General features: G+C 39.8%; 1 protein-coding gene across 15 annotated transcripts in view; it reads left to right on the top strand.

The window, feature by feature from the left end:
• Nek1 (NIMA-related kinase 1) overlaps window positions 1-13,180 on the top strand; it is a 128,327-nt gene that overhangs the window by 5,366 nt on the left and 109,781 nt on the right. For 6 of the 15 annotated variants that reach the window (XM_063275220.1, XM_063275217.1, XM_063275219.1 and 3 more), the window contains exons 1-3: window positions 3,003-3,554; window positions 9,703-9,850; window positions 10,236-10,332. In XM_063275220.1, the coding sequence (XP_063131290.1) occupies window positions 9,734-9,850; window positions 10,236-10,332 (214 nt within the window). In that variant the 5' untranslated portion in view covers window positions 3,003-3,554; window positions 9,703-9,733. 15 annotated transcript variants of the gene reach the window in all.

Genomic DNA, 13,180 nt, shown 5'->3' with positions numbered 1-13,180 from the left:
GATCCGAACTACAGTTGCTTACAGCAAGCATGTTATCTGTTAAGGCTCCTCCCCAGTCTGCTGGTCATGGAATCCTCATATTGACAGGAGTTTGATGTTTTCTAGAGAGATGTTCAAGATATATTGTTGAATTATTTATGTGTGTACCATATACCATAAATAGATGTATCTTAACTCATTTTAAAAGATTAGTACTACTATGCATACATACATGAGTATTCTTTATGAACATAGAAATATTTTTGTACACTTGAGTACTAGATTGTTCCAAGGAGCAAAACTACATTTGTTTAAAAGGAATATCCACTAGAATACTTAAGAAGACTAAAACCTAGTGACTTTTCCTTTCTAATCCCTTCTTTCCTCAAAAATACATCAACATAACAGGTGAAATAACAGTAAAAATGGATCCTATTTAGCTTTGGGATATTTCACTGTTTAAATATCTTGTGACCGAATCAATTTTGGTAGACAATTAAATGGTTTCTAGGTTATCCGCTTATCATAGTCAATTCCACATGTTCCTTTTTGGCTCCATGCTTCAGGAAGTGAAATTCTAAAGTGAAGAGTGTACACATTGACAACATGCTTTTAGAAAGACTAGCAATTTCTATTCCCAGCAACAGCTTGACAGCTGCCTAAAGCATTATCTTCAGACATAACCAACTAGCCATTCTCTATGCAAGCCGCAGAAAGGGGTTTACTTAGATTAGCACATGGCAGTGTTGCCCCCTCACTTTGCCGGACAGCGTTATGTGGATAGAAATAGAGTTGTTCTTTAGATAGAAAAATTCCTGCCAGCTGGAGTTGGATGGGGCTAAAGATTAGAAGCAAACACATATGGAAAATAAGTCTTTTGTACTTGTGTGGAGATTGAAGAACTGAATCTTGGGCTGGAGAGATGCTCAGCGGTTAAGAGCACTGACTGCTCTTCCAGAGGTCCTGACTTCAATTCCCAGTAGCCACGTGGTGGCTCACAACCATCTGTAATGGGTTCCGATGATGCCCTCTTCTGGTGTCTCTGAAGACAGCAACAGTGTACTCATAGACATAAAACAAATAATAAAAAAACAGCTGAAGCTCAACTTTTTTTTTTTTTTAGTGTACTAGCTTGGGTGATTTGCAGTGTCACTATCTGGCAAAGAAACCCCTAATCTATTTCCAAGTTAGAAATAATTATAAGCTCCTGAACCTAGAAAAATTGTCTTGAGTGTGTGGGGTGGGGAAGGGATGGGAAAAGAGAAAGAAGGAGTTCAAGTTATCCTATCTAAATCATCTGACCTCAGATCTCAGGCAAGGTCTGTGCAACCTCTGTAGAGTCAACACATGAATGGACAACACAGTCAGCAACTGTGGCTGTATACAAAGACACTATCCTGTTCCTGCTGCAAGTGTGGACTTTCTAGGAGTGTCATCCACTAGTTTACTGAGTAGAGCTACTCAGGATGACACTAGGTTTGTTCTCAACTGTTTCAATTCCTGCACCGAGTGTTTTTTAGTCTGTTGTACCACCGTCAGTCCCTTTAGTATAAAGCATACACACAGTAAACATAAAATATTGTAACTTTGTATGTTTTTAATATGCAATCCTTCATTTCATTTTTATTTTGTAATTTTTTCGACTATTTACTTATCGTTAGAGTTTAGTTTTACCCCTATGAGAGTCTTGCTTGCAAGTTTTTTTAAAGCATCTTTTTTCTTTAAGATTTATTCATTTATTATATATAAGTACACTGTCGCTGCCACACCAGAAGAGGGCATCGGATCTCATTACAGATGGTTGTGAGCCACCATGAGGTTGCTGGGAATTGAACTCAGGATCTCTGGAAGAGCAGTCAGTGCTCTGAACCGCTGGGCCATCTCTCCAGTTCCCTCCCTCCCCCTTTTAAAAAAAGACTTATGTATTTATTCTATATAAGTACACTGTAGCTGTCTTCAGATACACCAGAAGAGGACGCCAGATCCCATTACGGATGGTTGTGAGCCACCTTGTGGTTGTTGGGACTTGGACCTCTGGTCAGTACTCTTAACCACCGAGCCATCTCTCCAGCCCTGTAACTTTGTATTTTAAAAATTAAAGATAAAACTGCTTCGTTTTATTGCACAAAGCACTGTGCCAGTGCTTGCAGAAGCCAGAGGTTTATTGTGAGCTAACCAGACCAGGGTTCTGGGACTCAATCCCTGATCCTCTGTCTTAACAGCTGTTTCTCCAGTCCCTCAAAATAACTTTTTAAAAGGCTTTGCATTTAAACAAAAACTACTTGTAAATATTTGGCATCCTCAGTTAAGTAATGAGCACTCAAATTAAAAATACCTTATCTGTGTACCGCGTGGGAAAATTAATATGCTTTCTTCAGTCTGAATCCTATTCCCGAGCGAATTTCCCGCCTTCACTCAGCCTAATTCTTTTACATTTTTCTACTAACACCCCTCTCTCACACCCTCCTTCAGTAACGCAAGCTCTCCTCGTGGTACTTGGAGTGTTTAACCCCTGGAGTTCCTCCCGTCTCCACCAGCCCCGCCTCGAGTCCTCCGTGCTTGCACCTATGCACTTGTTCAGTCACCCCCTCTAGTCTCCCGACTGCCTAGCAGCTTTGGCTGAAACACTCTCAGATGGCCCCACCCTTTACCGATGCCCTGCCCCACTCCCTTAGTCCCTCCCCGATTTTGCCTTACGCCTCCCCGGCTTACTGCGCCTAGCCCCGATTCCGCCTAGCCCCCATTCCGCCCTTTCTAGCTTGCACCTATCCACCCTTTTCTTCCTCGCCTTCTTTCTCCTCTAGGCCCGCCTCTGGTCCTCCACGCTCCCCGCCAGCTCAGCTGCTTGCTGTTGGCCCGGCCCCATTCGCTTTCCTAGTCCGTAACCCCGCCTTTCCCAGAAGCCCGCCCCGCTAGTCCCGCCCGGCCCTTGCATCTACCGCGGGTAGGCTTGCCTGGCCCCGCCCACCACGCTTCCTGGCTCCTCCCCTGCAGCACAGCTACAAGTTGACTCTTGCGCGCTGACGTCACACGCCAGCGACAGTGACGCGCGGGCCGTTCCCCTTTCCTCAGCTGTACCGCTATGGTTTCAGGGCGGCAACGTGCGGTGTCCTTACCTTGAGCCTGTGCAGTTCTCCGCACCATAGTCACTGTGGCGAGGCGGAAGGACTTGGGCGGAAGGTAGCCTTCCAGTCCCACACGCTGCGGGTCCGCGCCGGTCCAAGCCACCTCGACCTGTGAAGTTGGGGGCGGTACCCAGGAACTCACCCTGTGCAGCCGCCGTTTCCAAGGGGTCAGGAACCGCTGTGTTTGTTTCGTCCGCGTAGCCAGGGCCGGTCCCAGAGCACTGTGCCTGACCCGACGGTGACCAAGCCTGACGCGTCAGCTAGAGACCAGTGTCAGGTGTAGGAGTCGCAGTCTGGGCTGCTGGGTAGACTTGGCTTTCTCTTACAGCATGTCATTTTCAAAATGCACCGTGGTGCCTCTGCCTTAAGTCCTATAGGAAGACCCTGCCGCATTTAGACTGGTGCTTATGGTCGTCACTGTTGTTCTGATTCAGGTCCCGTGTCATTGAGGTGAGTTGCACGTGGGGAAGTAGTGACAAGCAGAACGGTGAATTCACCGGGAGTGAGGAGACCTGTATAGATCTTAAGTAGAATGATTGAATACTCGCCTTAAGTGTTTGCACTTAAAGCACCTTTCTCTCCTTAAATTGTTAACTGGGAGGACCTGTGTTTGGCTCAAAGCAATTCTTTGGTAACCTAAAAGGATAACGCACTCTTAATAGATAAGCTAATCTAAGTAGGTGATGTTCATTTAAATAGATTAGATCTTAACTGTATATTTAATGAGAAAAAAAAAGCAGTTAGCTGATTACCCTAAAACCTAATGTATCGCTTCTCTTTCCATGGTTTGACAGAATTCCCGTGTGCAAAGTATTAAAAGTTTTATTAATAGTTTATAGTTTCTTCCCTTTGGGAAGGGGTTCTGGGGATTGGATTACAGGACCTCAGTTTTGCTAGGTAGGTGATCTGCCACTGAGTTATATACCCCACCCATTTTTTTATTCTTTCCTGTATGAACTCCATAGAAGGAGAAATATTATTGCCTACATAAATCACATCGGAAATGTTTGTGAAGGCTTAAAAGCTCTAAGCTTTAATGATGGGCTTTGTTTATGCTGTAGTAAGTAGGGATGATGGGTAGCAGCCAGACAGAAAAAGTAGTTCCTTGTTTCTAGATTCTAGGATCTAGAGGTCTACATTTAAAATTGCCTCTTGTTCTGTTGAAACCTGAGTAACTGATTTTGTGGCAAAACTGGTTTTTACACATTAAAAGAAGTCTGTTAGAAATCTGATAAAGGCTGTGAAACTTAACCACAGTTCTTTTGAGGTCGTGTTACTAATCCATTGGCACTGTAGTCCAAGTAGGTTTTACACTCCTAGTCTGCTTTCTTGTCTAAATCGTGGACATGATAGCTTTCGCACATAGAAAATGTCTCTTTGCTTGTTGCTTATTTCTCCTATAAACTCCTTGGGTGTTGTCTGAATATATTTACTAAGAAGAAAACACACTTAAAAACTATTAGCAATTCTCTATTTTGTTTTCTAATGTTTCCTCATAATGAAAAGATAGAGAATTTTCCTTCCTGAGAAAGCACATTGACCCCTTTCTACAACTCAGGCTGTCTCTATTGATTTGGAAGAACCATGTCTGTAGATTTTTGTCTGCAGACAGTACCAGACAACTTCTTGGCATCTGTTGTCACCTATTCCTAATGTTTACCTTTGGAATAAATAGCGTGTCCATCAAATATCTGAAACAGCCAGTGCTTAATGTCTGTCATTGTGTGTTTTCTTGACCGATGGAGATGCAGTTTTAAATTCCTATACTATGAAAATTTTAATATGTGGTTCATAATATTGTATCAAACATTACTTATTTGAAACAGTTCTTACAAAAATATAAAGGAACCTATCTAATTTGACTAGAGTTGAGGAATATTTTTTTCTAGAGCATAATTGATATACTTAAAAAGAAGCAAGATATTGTAACACAAATTTAAATGTTAAGGTGAAATGTTTGGAAATGAGAAATCGTTCAAGTATGTTATTTTTCCCAGTACTAGAGATTAACCCACGGGACTGGTGCATAGTAGGCAGATGCTTCTGCCTCCAACCTATACCCCATCCTGTTCAATATTTAAGTAGGGCCAACAAGATGGACCAACAGATAAAGGCACTTGCCACCAAGCCTGATGCCTGATGACCTTAGTTCGGTCCCCTTGACCTACTTACATAGTGGAAGAAAAAAAAACAAATGCCCACAAGTCTTCTTAGTGTACACACACACACACACACACACACACACACACACACACGTGTGTGTGTGCAGTCTCTCTCCACATAAACTAGTTTTTTTTTTTAATTTAAATAGGAGAAATTGCTCTGTATTCTTATACCAGTATACAATCAATATATAATCAGTATGGCTGATTACCATTTACTTTTGTTTTGACTCAACTCTAATACAAAAGACTGAAGACTTCTCAACTCTTCATCTCCCTTCTTTGGAAGCCATATTACTAGTTTGTGTCCTTATCGAGGTATTATATACTTGTGGGTTTGTGCGTAAATAGATATGTACATAAATAAATGTAGCTATGAATATATACATGTTTTCCTTTTGACACCAAATAGAGTGTTTGTTAGTTGCTAACTTAATACAAGTCTAGATTTATCTTAGAAATGGGTTTTCCAGTTGAGAGACTGCCTGCATCAGGCTGTCCTGGGAATGTCTGTGAGCAGTTTGATTACTGATTGGTTCAAGAGAGAGCTCAGACTTCTGTGAGTGATGTCATCCTTAGGCAGGAGGCCTTGGGTTATATAAAAAAGCCAGCTGATGCAGGAGGTATCTTTTATTTTATTTCATTTGAAGTAGTTTTCTAGTATAACAATTTACTTATAAAGTCCTACAAGTATGAAGTTGGTAGCTCATGTTTTCCTTGTGATAAGAGAGGATTGACTGCGGAAAAGGAGAGCTTGTCGTGTGTTTTAAAACTCATTATTTGATAATGATAATTATCAATTGCTTAATTAGAATTATCTTTCTTCATCTTTTTTCTTACCTAGGACAGTAGATTTGGCTTTATTGAATTAGAGCCCCAGAGCCTAGTGTGTGGATGGCAGTAGAATGAAATACTAGGCACTAATAGCTTCCGCCTTGTCGGTATAGTCCCTAGTACAGAACTGGCAATTACATTTGGATGAAGAGCCAAACTGACAAATTTTGTTTTTTCCTCTCTTGCCAAAAAAATCCCAAAACAATGACAATTGTGAAATAACCTCATTATGTAGTTAAATAGTTATCATTTAATGTGATTTTCTTTATGGAGTTGAGTCTTTAAGATGAGTTTATCATGATTTGCTCTCTAAGTAGCTCAGTAATATGATACATTAAGCTTCCATGTTCTGGAGATAACATTAAATTTTGGCCGGTTTCCAGATAGCCATTACACTCTGCTGGTTGATTCAATGTAGACCATATTTTCTCCTCTGCCTCACTGTTGATGGCTGAAGCTTTATGATAATTCCTCTTTCTCGTAAGGTTGCTAACATCATTCTCGATATAGAAATGGGATCTGGTTATAATGTTTTTTAAACATTCTTTGTCATGAAATTTCATAAGCACTAATTACTAATTTTACTACAGGCTGGATGTCAGTTTTCAGGACTATATTAAGAATTCTGTAATTTAAGAAAATTGAGTCTTTTTAAAAGTGAAATTGCTATCACCAGATGGAAAGGTGAAGAATCTAGTAGTAGTTCTGTTCAGAAGGCTGCTCTCCCGTCCTGAAAAGTATGTTCTAAAGGCAGTGAAGGAGTAGATGAGCTCATGAGAAAGAGAGAAAGCAAGCAGGCAAATAGCCATCTTCTGTTTCTGTGGACCGTCACTAGGAGGTGTGGCCCAGATTTAGCATGGGTCTTCCTATCTTAAAATAATCCAGATTTGGAGTGGGTCTTCCCACTTCAAATGCTCAAATCAAGAAAAATCCCTCACAGGTGTGCCTAGCTGCTTGGATTTTTCAGTTGATGTAATCAGTTGACAACCAAGATTAGCCAAGTCAGTAACAGCTTTATCTTGGTTGGTAATCTTTGAAGAAGTATGGCAATCATATCAGTTGATATTAAGATGGGCATGGTGGTACATGCACACTTGTAATCCCAGTGTTTTAGAATTAGGGGGGAGGACAGTTAGTGTGAGGAAGGTATGACATTAATAACCCGCCTCAAAAATAAAGTTTTTATCTTTATGACAGATAAGGATCTCATTAAATAATGAGGTTTTCCAAACTAATAAAAAAGGCTGTGCAAGTAGAAATGGGAAAAGCTCATGGAGAAAATACAAATGTTCAATAAATGTGGAAGAAATTTTCAGATTTATCAATAAGAAAAAAAATTGAAAGGCAACACTATTTGTCTCATCAAACATCAGCAAGAACAAGAACATGCCACATTCCTCGGGTAGTTAGTACATTGCTTCAGTTTCTCCTCACAGGGTTAGGTACATTCTTTATCTATATTGTCAGGTGAACTGCAGACACAGACTTCAATAGTGCAAGTTCTTAACCTCCCTAATGCCGCGACCCTATAATACAGTGTCTTATGTTGTGGTGACCCCAACCATAAAAGTATTTTTATTGCTACTTCATTACTCCAATTTTGCTACTATTATGAATCATAATGTAAATATCTGATATGCAACCAATTGGAAAGGGGTCTTGATCCACAGGTTGATAAACACTGGTGTAAAGGCATGTGACAAGTAAAAGAACCAGGATTTAGGCTCTGTCTTAGTGCTCTATTGCTGTGAAGAGACACCATGACTAAAACAACTTTTTTCCCCCTTATTTAAAAAAAAAAAAAATTGGGTATTTCTTATTTACATTTCAAATGTTATTCCCTTTCCCAGTTTCCTGTCCATCAGCCCTCTAACCCCTCCCCCTTCCCTTCTATAAGGGTGTTCCCCTCTCCATCCACCCCCACTTTACCCACCCTCCCACACACAATCCAAAACAAGACAACTCTTATAAAGAAAGCTTTTAGGTGGGGGCTTACTTATGGTTTCAAAGGGCTAGTCATTATAGCGGGAGCATTGCAGCAGGTGTGAAGACAGCATGATACCAGAGTAGTAGCTGACACTTTTGCATCCTGATTCCCCATTGGCAGGCCTTTGAGAGGATGGTGTGGGGCACTCGGTTTGCTATGGGCTTTTGAAATCTCAAAGCCCACTCCCAGTGACACACCTCTTCAAACTAAGCCATACCATCAACAAGGTCACACCTTCTATCCTTCTAAAGAGTTCTTTGGGAACATTCTCACTTAAACCACCAGAAGCTCCAAGGTTCTACTGCTCTTTTTAAAAAATAGAGTTTATCATAATTGTGTGCATATGTACATAGTGTGTTTTTGGGTGCAGGCATGTATGCCATGCTCAAGTGTGGAGGTCAGACAACTTGTGGAGTTTTCCTTCTTCCAAGGATCAAACTCTGGTCTCCAAACTTGCCTAGAAAGTGCTTTTAACCTAGTGAGCCAGCCATCTTGCTGGCCCTGATCTTTAACTTTTTAACCTCTGTTGCTCCTCTGATATTTTTATAAAGAATACACACTGTTGATAAGAATATCTAAGAATCGGCATTTTATACAGTATTGGTTACAGTGGTAACTGTTTACCAGTCTAGTTGGCAGCATGAACCTGGGAGAGCAAAGGCTAAAAACGAAGCAGACTGAAGTCTCATACAATAGCCAACTTTATTCAGAGCCTCAGATAATGTATACTTTGAGGGTTCAGAGTAACATGAGTAAAGTGTACAATCACAAGGTCAAGCCACACATGGTAAAGGCATGCTTTTCTATAGAGGCACATGAACATCAACAGCTGAAGAAAAATCCCCCCTATCTGATGCTCCTGGAGGAGCACACAAACACATTCCAAGAACAATTCTGTGTTTTGAAGAAACTGACATCACAGGACTCTTGTCTTGTTTTCTGGAGTTTTCTCATAATCTCTCAGAATTCTCACAGGACTCCATTCTTGTACTGTGTTCCAAAGATAGATATTTCTGCAAGATGCTTGAGTAAAATGTTTGAAAGCTTTAATATTTCTTTGATTTTAGTTTTCATCCTAAGAAAATCCTTTCAATAAATAACATTAAAACATAAGTACAGAAAATTTACCTGAAATTGTTATTGAAACAACTTTAAAAAATTGTGTCTTATTTAGCCTGTATTCAGTTTTTTAAATAAACATTTCTTTTTTAAGATTTATTTATTTTATGCATATGAGTACACTGTAGCTATCTTCAGACACACAGGGAGAGGGCATTGGATCCCACTACAGATGGTTGAGAACCACCATGTGGTTGCTGGGAATTGAACTCAGAACCTCTGGAAGAACAGTCAGTGCTCTTAACCACTGAGCCATCTCTCCAGCCCCAACCTGTATTCTTTTTATTAAACAAACTCAATAATGCTAGTGATTCATGTAGGCAAAAGATTGCCTTTATGTGTCTGTACTGTTAGTATTGGATGTTTCAAAGCATTATAATAAAGCTGAAATAATTTCTTTTTGTTTTGTTCTAAGTTATTTGACTTTCAGTCAAGATCCTAGATATCTTCTTGTTAAAACTCGCTTAATCTCTGTCAACTCTTTCTTTGTGTGTAGCATATGTATAAAAATGCCTTAATAAAGAACCATGGAGAAGTATGTTAGACTACAGAAGATTGGAGAAGGTTCATTTGGAAAAGCTGTTCTTGTTAAATCTACAGAGGATGGCAGACATTATGTCATCAAGGAAATTAACATCTCAAGAGTAAGTACGATTTTAGTTAAGTTGCACAAGTAATCTGGTTATGATGGGACATTTTAACCTAATGAGAAAGAGAGCTGTAATTCCACTGAGGACCACTAATTTCTGAGGGATCTGTGTCCTTTCATATTTTTTCTGATATGGGCCTGTACCAGTATATAAAACATATACTAACTGTCGGTAACTTCATCTAGATTGAGCACCCTGAAAGAGTTTCACTTACAGATTCACTTCTTCCTTTTTTAACTTTCAAATTTGAGAAAGTAAGTGTGTGTGTGTGTGTGTGTGTGTGTGTGTGTGTGTGTGTGTTATTGAACTGTATTAGTACCACTTTTAACAACTTTCAAATTTACTAGTGGTTTTACTATTTTACTTTTTCCCATTTAAGATGTCCGATAAAGAAAGAGAAGAATCAAGGAGAGAGGTCGCAGTGTTGGCAAACATGAAGCATCCAAATATTGTCCAATACAAAGAATCATTCGAAGGTCAGATCTATTTTGCAAACATTTAAAATAAACTCGAAGACACTTTTTTCTTTTTTAATTTTTTATTTCCTCTCCCCAAACTCCATCCACTTATCACTTTTGAATATTTTCCTTGTAAGAAATTATTTTGTGGATGTATTTTTAGAAAAAAAAATGTTTTTTTGTTTGTTTCTTTAATACATATACATGTAAGTAGCAGTTTGATTCTAGGACAGTATTGACACCAAATTGTCCCCTTAATACTGGCTCATTGTTATTACTTAAAAAGAAACAGTAAAGTACAAAAATTTGGAAGGCAAAATTAACAATAATTAACCTTTTACTAATGCTGAGAAAATATTCTGATCCTGATTTTTTAAATAATTTCCTTATTTTGACAATTTCCTACATGTATAATATAATTTCATCATATTTCACATGCACACCACTTCTTCTTCTAACATTCCTTCTTTCTACTCTCACATACCCCGTCTTTCAATAAGCCACTGACTTAATTAGGGTGGCTTGCATGTGCACAGGCATGGGGTTATTTACTGAATCTTGGGCAGTTTACCAGTGATTACACCTTTGAAGAAAATTTCTTCTACCTCAGCAACCAGTAACTGCCACTGCTTTTCCTAGGGGTGAGTCTTCACGTGCCCCTCTCCTGTCCATCCTGGAATACTGACAGGCTCTGTCTTCACCTAGAAATATTGGAATGATTCAAAAGGGGAGGTGTTTATTCTTTAAATGTGGCCTTGTACTTCATTTTAAAGTAGTACCTGTTCGTTATAGCATCTGAAATGTGGAGGCATGCATGGCTACAAGCTCCCTGTTCCTCTCATTTCCCCTCTTTTGAGCTCCCTAGGAATTAGCATGTTTGACAGCTCACTGTTTATGCCTCGCCTGTTTCTGTGCCTACACGGCACATTCTGTGGTAGGCAAACAAAGTTCTTGTTTCTTCCCCTGCTCTATGACTCAAAAAGTGTGGGAGTCTGTGCAGTAGCAAACAATCATCAGTTAGTGAAGAGCAGCTCGAAGCCCTCTAATCCAGCTCACATCAGACACTGTCTGCCTGCAGGTAGTGTCATGTTGCCCACATTGGGGACAGTGCCTCACACTGTCCCTCTTTTAAACCCAGCAGCAAGGCCAGACCTCTGAATTTCTGCCAACAAGCTACAAATGGACTTTCCTATGACCTCCTTTAAGATCTGATTAATTTGCTACAAGAGCTCACAGAACACTGTACTTAAATTTAATAAACATCACACACACACCCCACATATGTCTTCTATAACGAACACACATACATACCCCAAACTGGTTAAAAAACAAAAAAACAAAAAACAAACAAACAAAACAAAAACCCAGCAATTAAAACCTCTGGGGCATTTTGGCCTTTAAACTAAGAAATGGTAAAGAAAAGAGTGTTAAAACTAGCCATGCAGTGCTTGTACTGAGTTTTCTGATTCACATCCCAGCCGTGTCTCCCTGCTGTACCGTTAGTTGTTCTCTGATAGCCTTTGTACTTGGCTTGCCTGGTTTGGGTTTCTTGCTTGCATTTGAAACTGTTTCTACTTATAGTGGTTGCTTTGGGTTTTAGGGGTCTTTAAAATCCTGTGAGCCTCTTAGTGATAATGGGGTTTTTGTATATATGTAGTCTTGTGCAAAGTACTCTGAGCGACAGGTAGCAATGAGATATTAGAAGGAATACACATCATCATGTCTCTAATAGAAAATACTACTCTGTTAATTATATATTTAAATAACTATTGACTGCGTGTCTTACAGGATGCCTGCAATATTAGTACTAGGGAGGTAGGAACAGGAGGATCATGAGTTTGAAGCCAGCCTGGGCAATGAATGGAGACTTTGACAAGTATATAGGCAGTGTGTTGATGGATAGGAGGAAAAGTAAAGAAGGTTTAAAGGAGAGAACAAATAATTTTTGCCTTTAAGTAATAGGTATCTGAGTAGTATAAAGTATAACTAGTTCATGTGCTATATCCCCAGTGTTTCTCAAATGTCTTTGTGTTCTGTGTAACCTCCTGTAGTCCACCTCCCTCTTCCCCATGCTCCAGTACTGGAGGACAAACATGGAGCTTTACACGTTCTGAGCAAGCACTTCACAAGTTTATAGCTCCAGCTTTGATACAGGATCTTGCAGATCCTGATACAGATTAGCATCAAACATGCAGTTTGTCAGCTTCTGCCTCCTACCCCCACACTTAGCTTCAAAGCACAGATGTTTGCTTTCCATGGTCTTTGAAAGACCATCATTCTTTTCTTGTTAACTCTTTTTACTTCCTGCTGTTTGTTCCCTCCCTGAAATAGTCTAGGTATTAATACATAAGTGATGGCAGACCATGTGCAACCTGTGGGTTAATAGAGGTTTTTTCCATAATGTCTTTTTTAAGGCTTATTTCTATTTTATGTGTGTGTTTGCCTCTATATCTAAATGTAATGGTGCCTATTTGGTGCTCTTGGAGGTCAAATCCCATGAAACTTGAGTTATCAATGATTGTGAACCACCATGTGGATGCTGGGAACCAAACTCAGGTCTCTGCAGGTGCTGAACCACTCAGTCTTCTCTCCAGCCCCACTCTAGTGTGTCATTTCTAACATGTATATTTAGATTATCTTTTCACCCCAGTCATAGTCACACAGGTTCTTAATTGGTCTAATCTAGGTAAGTTTCTAGTCCCAACATTGTATTATAGGCAGTATATCCCAAAAGCATATAAGAGCCCCTCAATAAGAATGTCACCACAAATGAGAGAAGTGAGCGCGTCTCTAGAAACGGAGCCATTGTGCATATCATAAGGACAGGAGGAGGAACACCACCCCCCTTTCAGTTGTGATAGTCTCC

The sequence above is a fragment of the Rattus norvegicus genome, chromosome 16 (genome assembly GCF_036323735.1).
Source record: "Rattus norvegicus strain BN/NHsdMcwi chromosome 16, GRCr8, whole genome shotgun sequence".
Classification (NCBI taxonomy): Eukaryota; Metazoa; Chordata; class Mammalia; order Rodentia; family Muridae; genus Rattus; species Rattus norvegicus.
The sequence above is the reverse complement of the archived record's forward strand: the minus strand, read 5'-3'. Positions and strand labels throughout refer to the sequence as shown.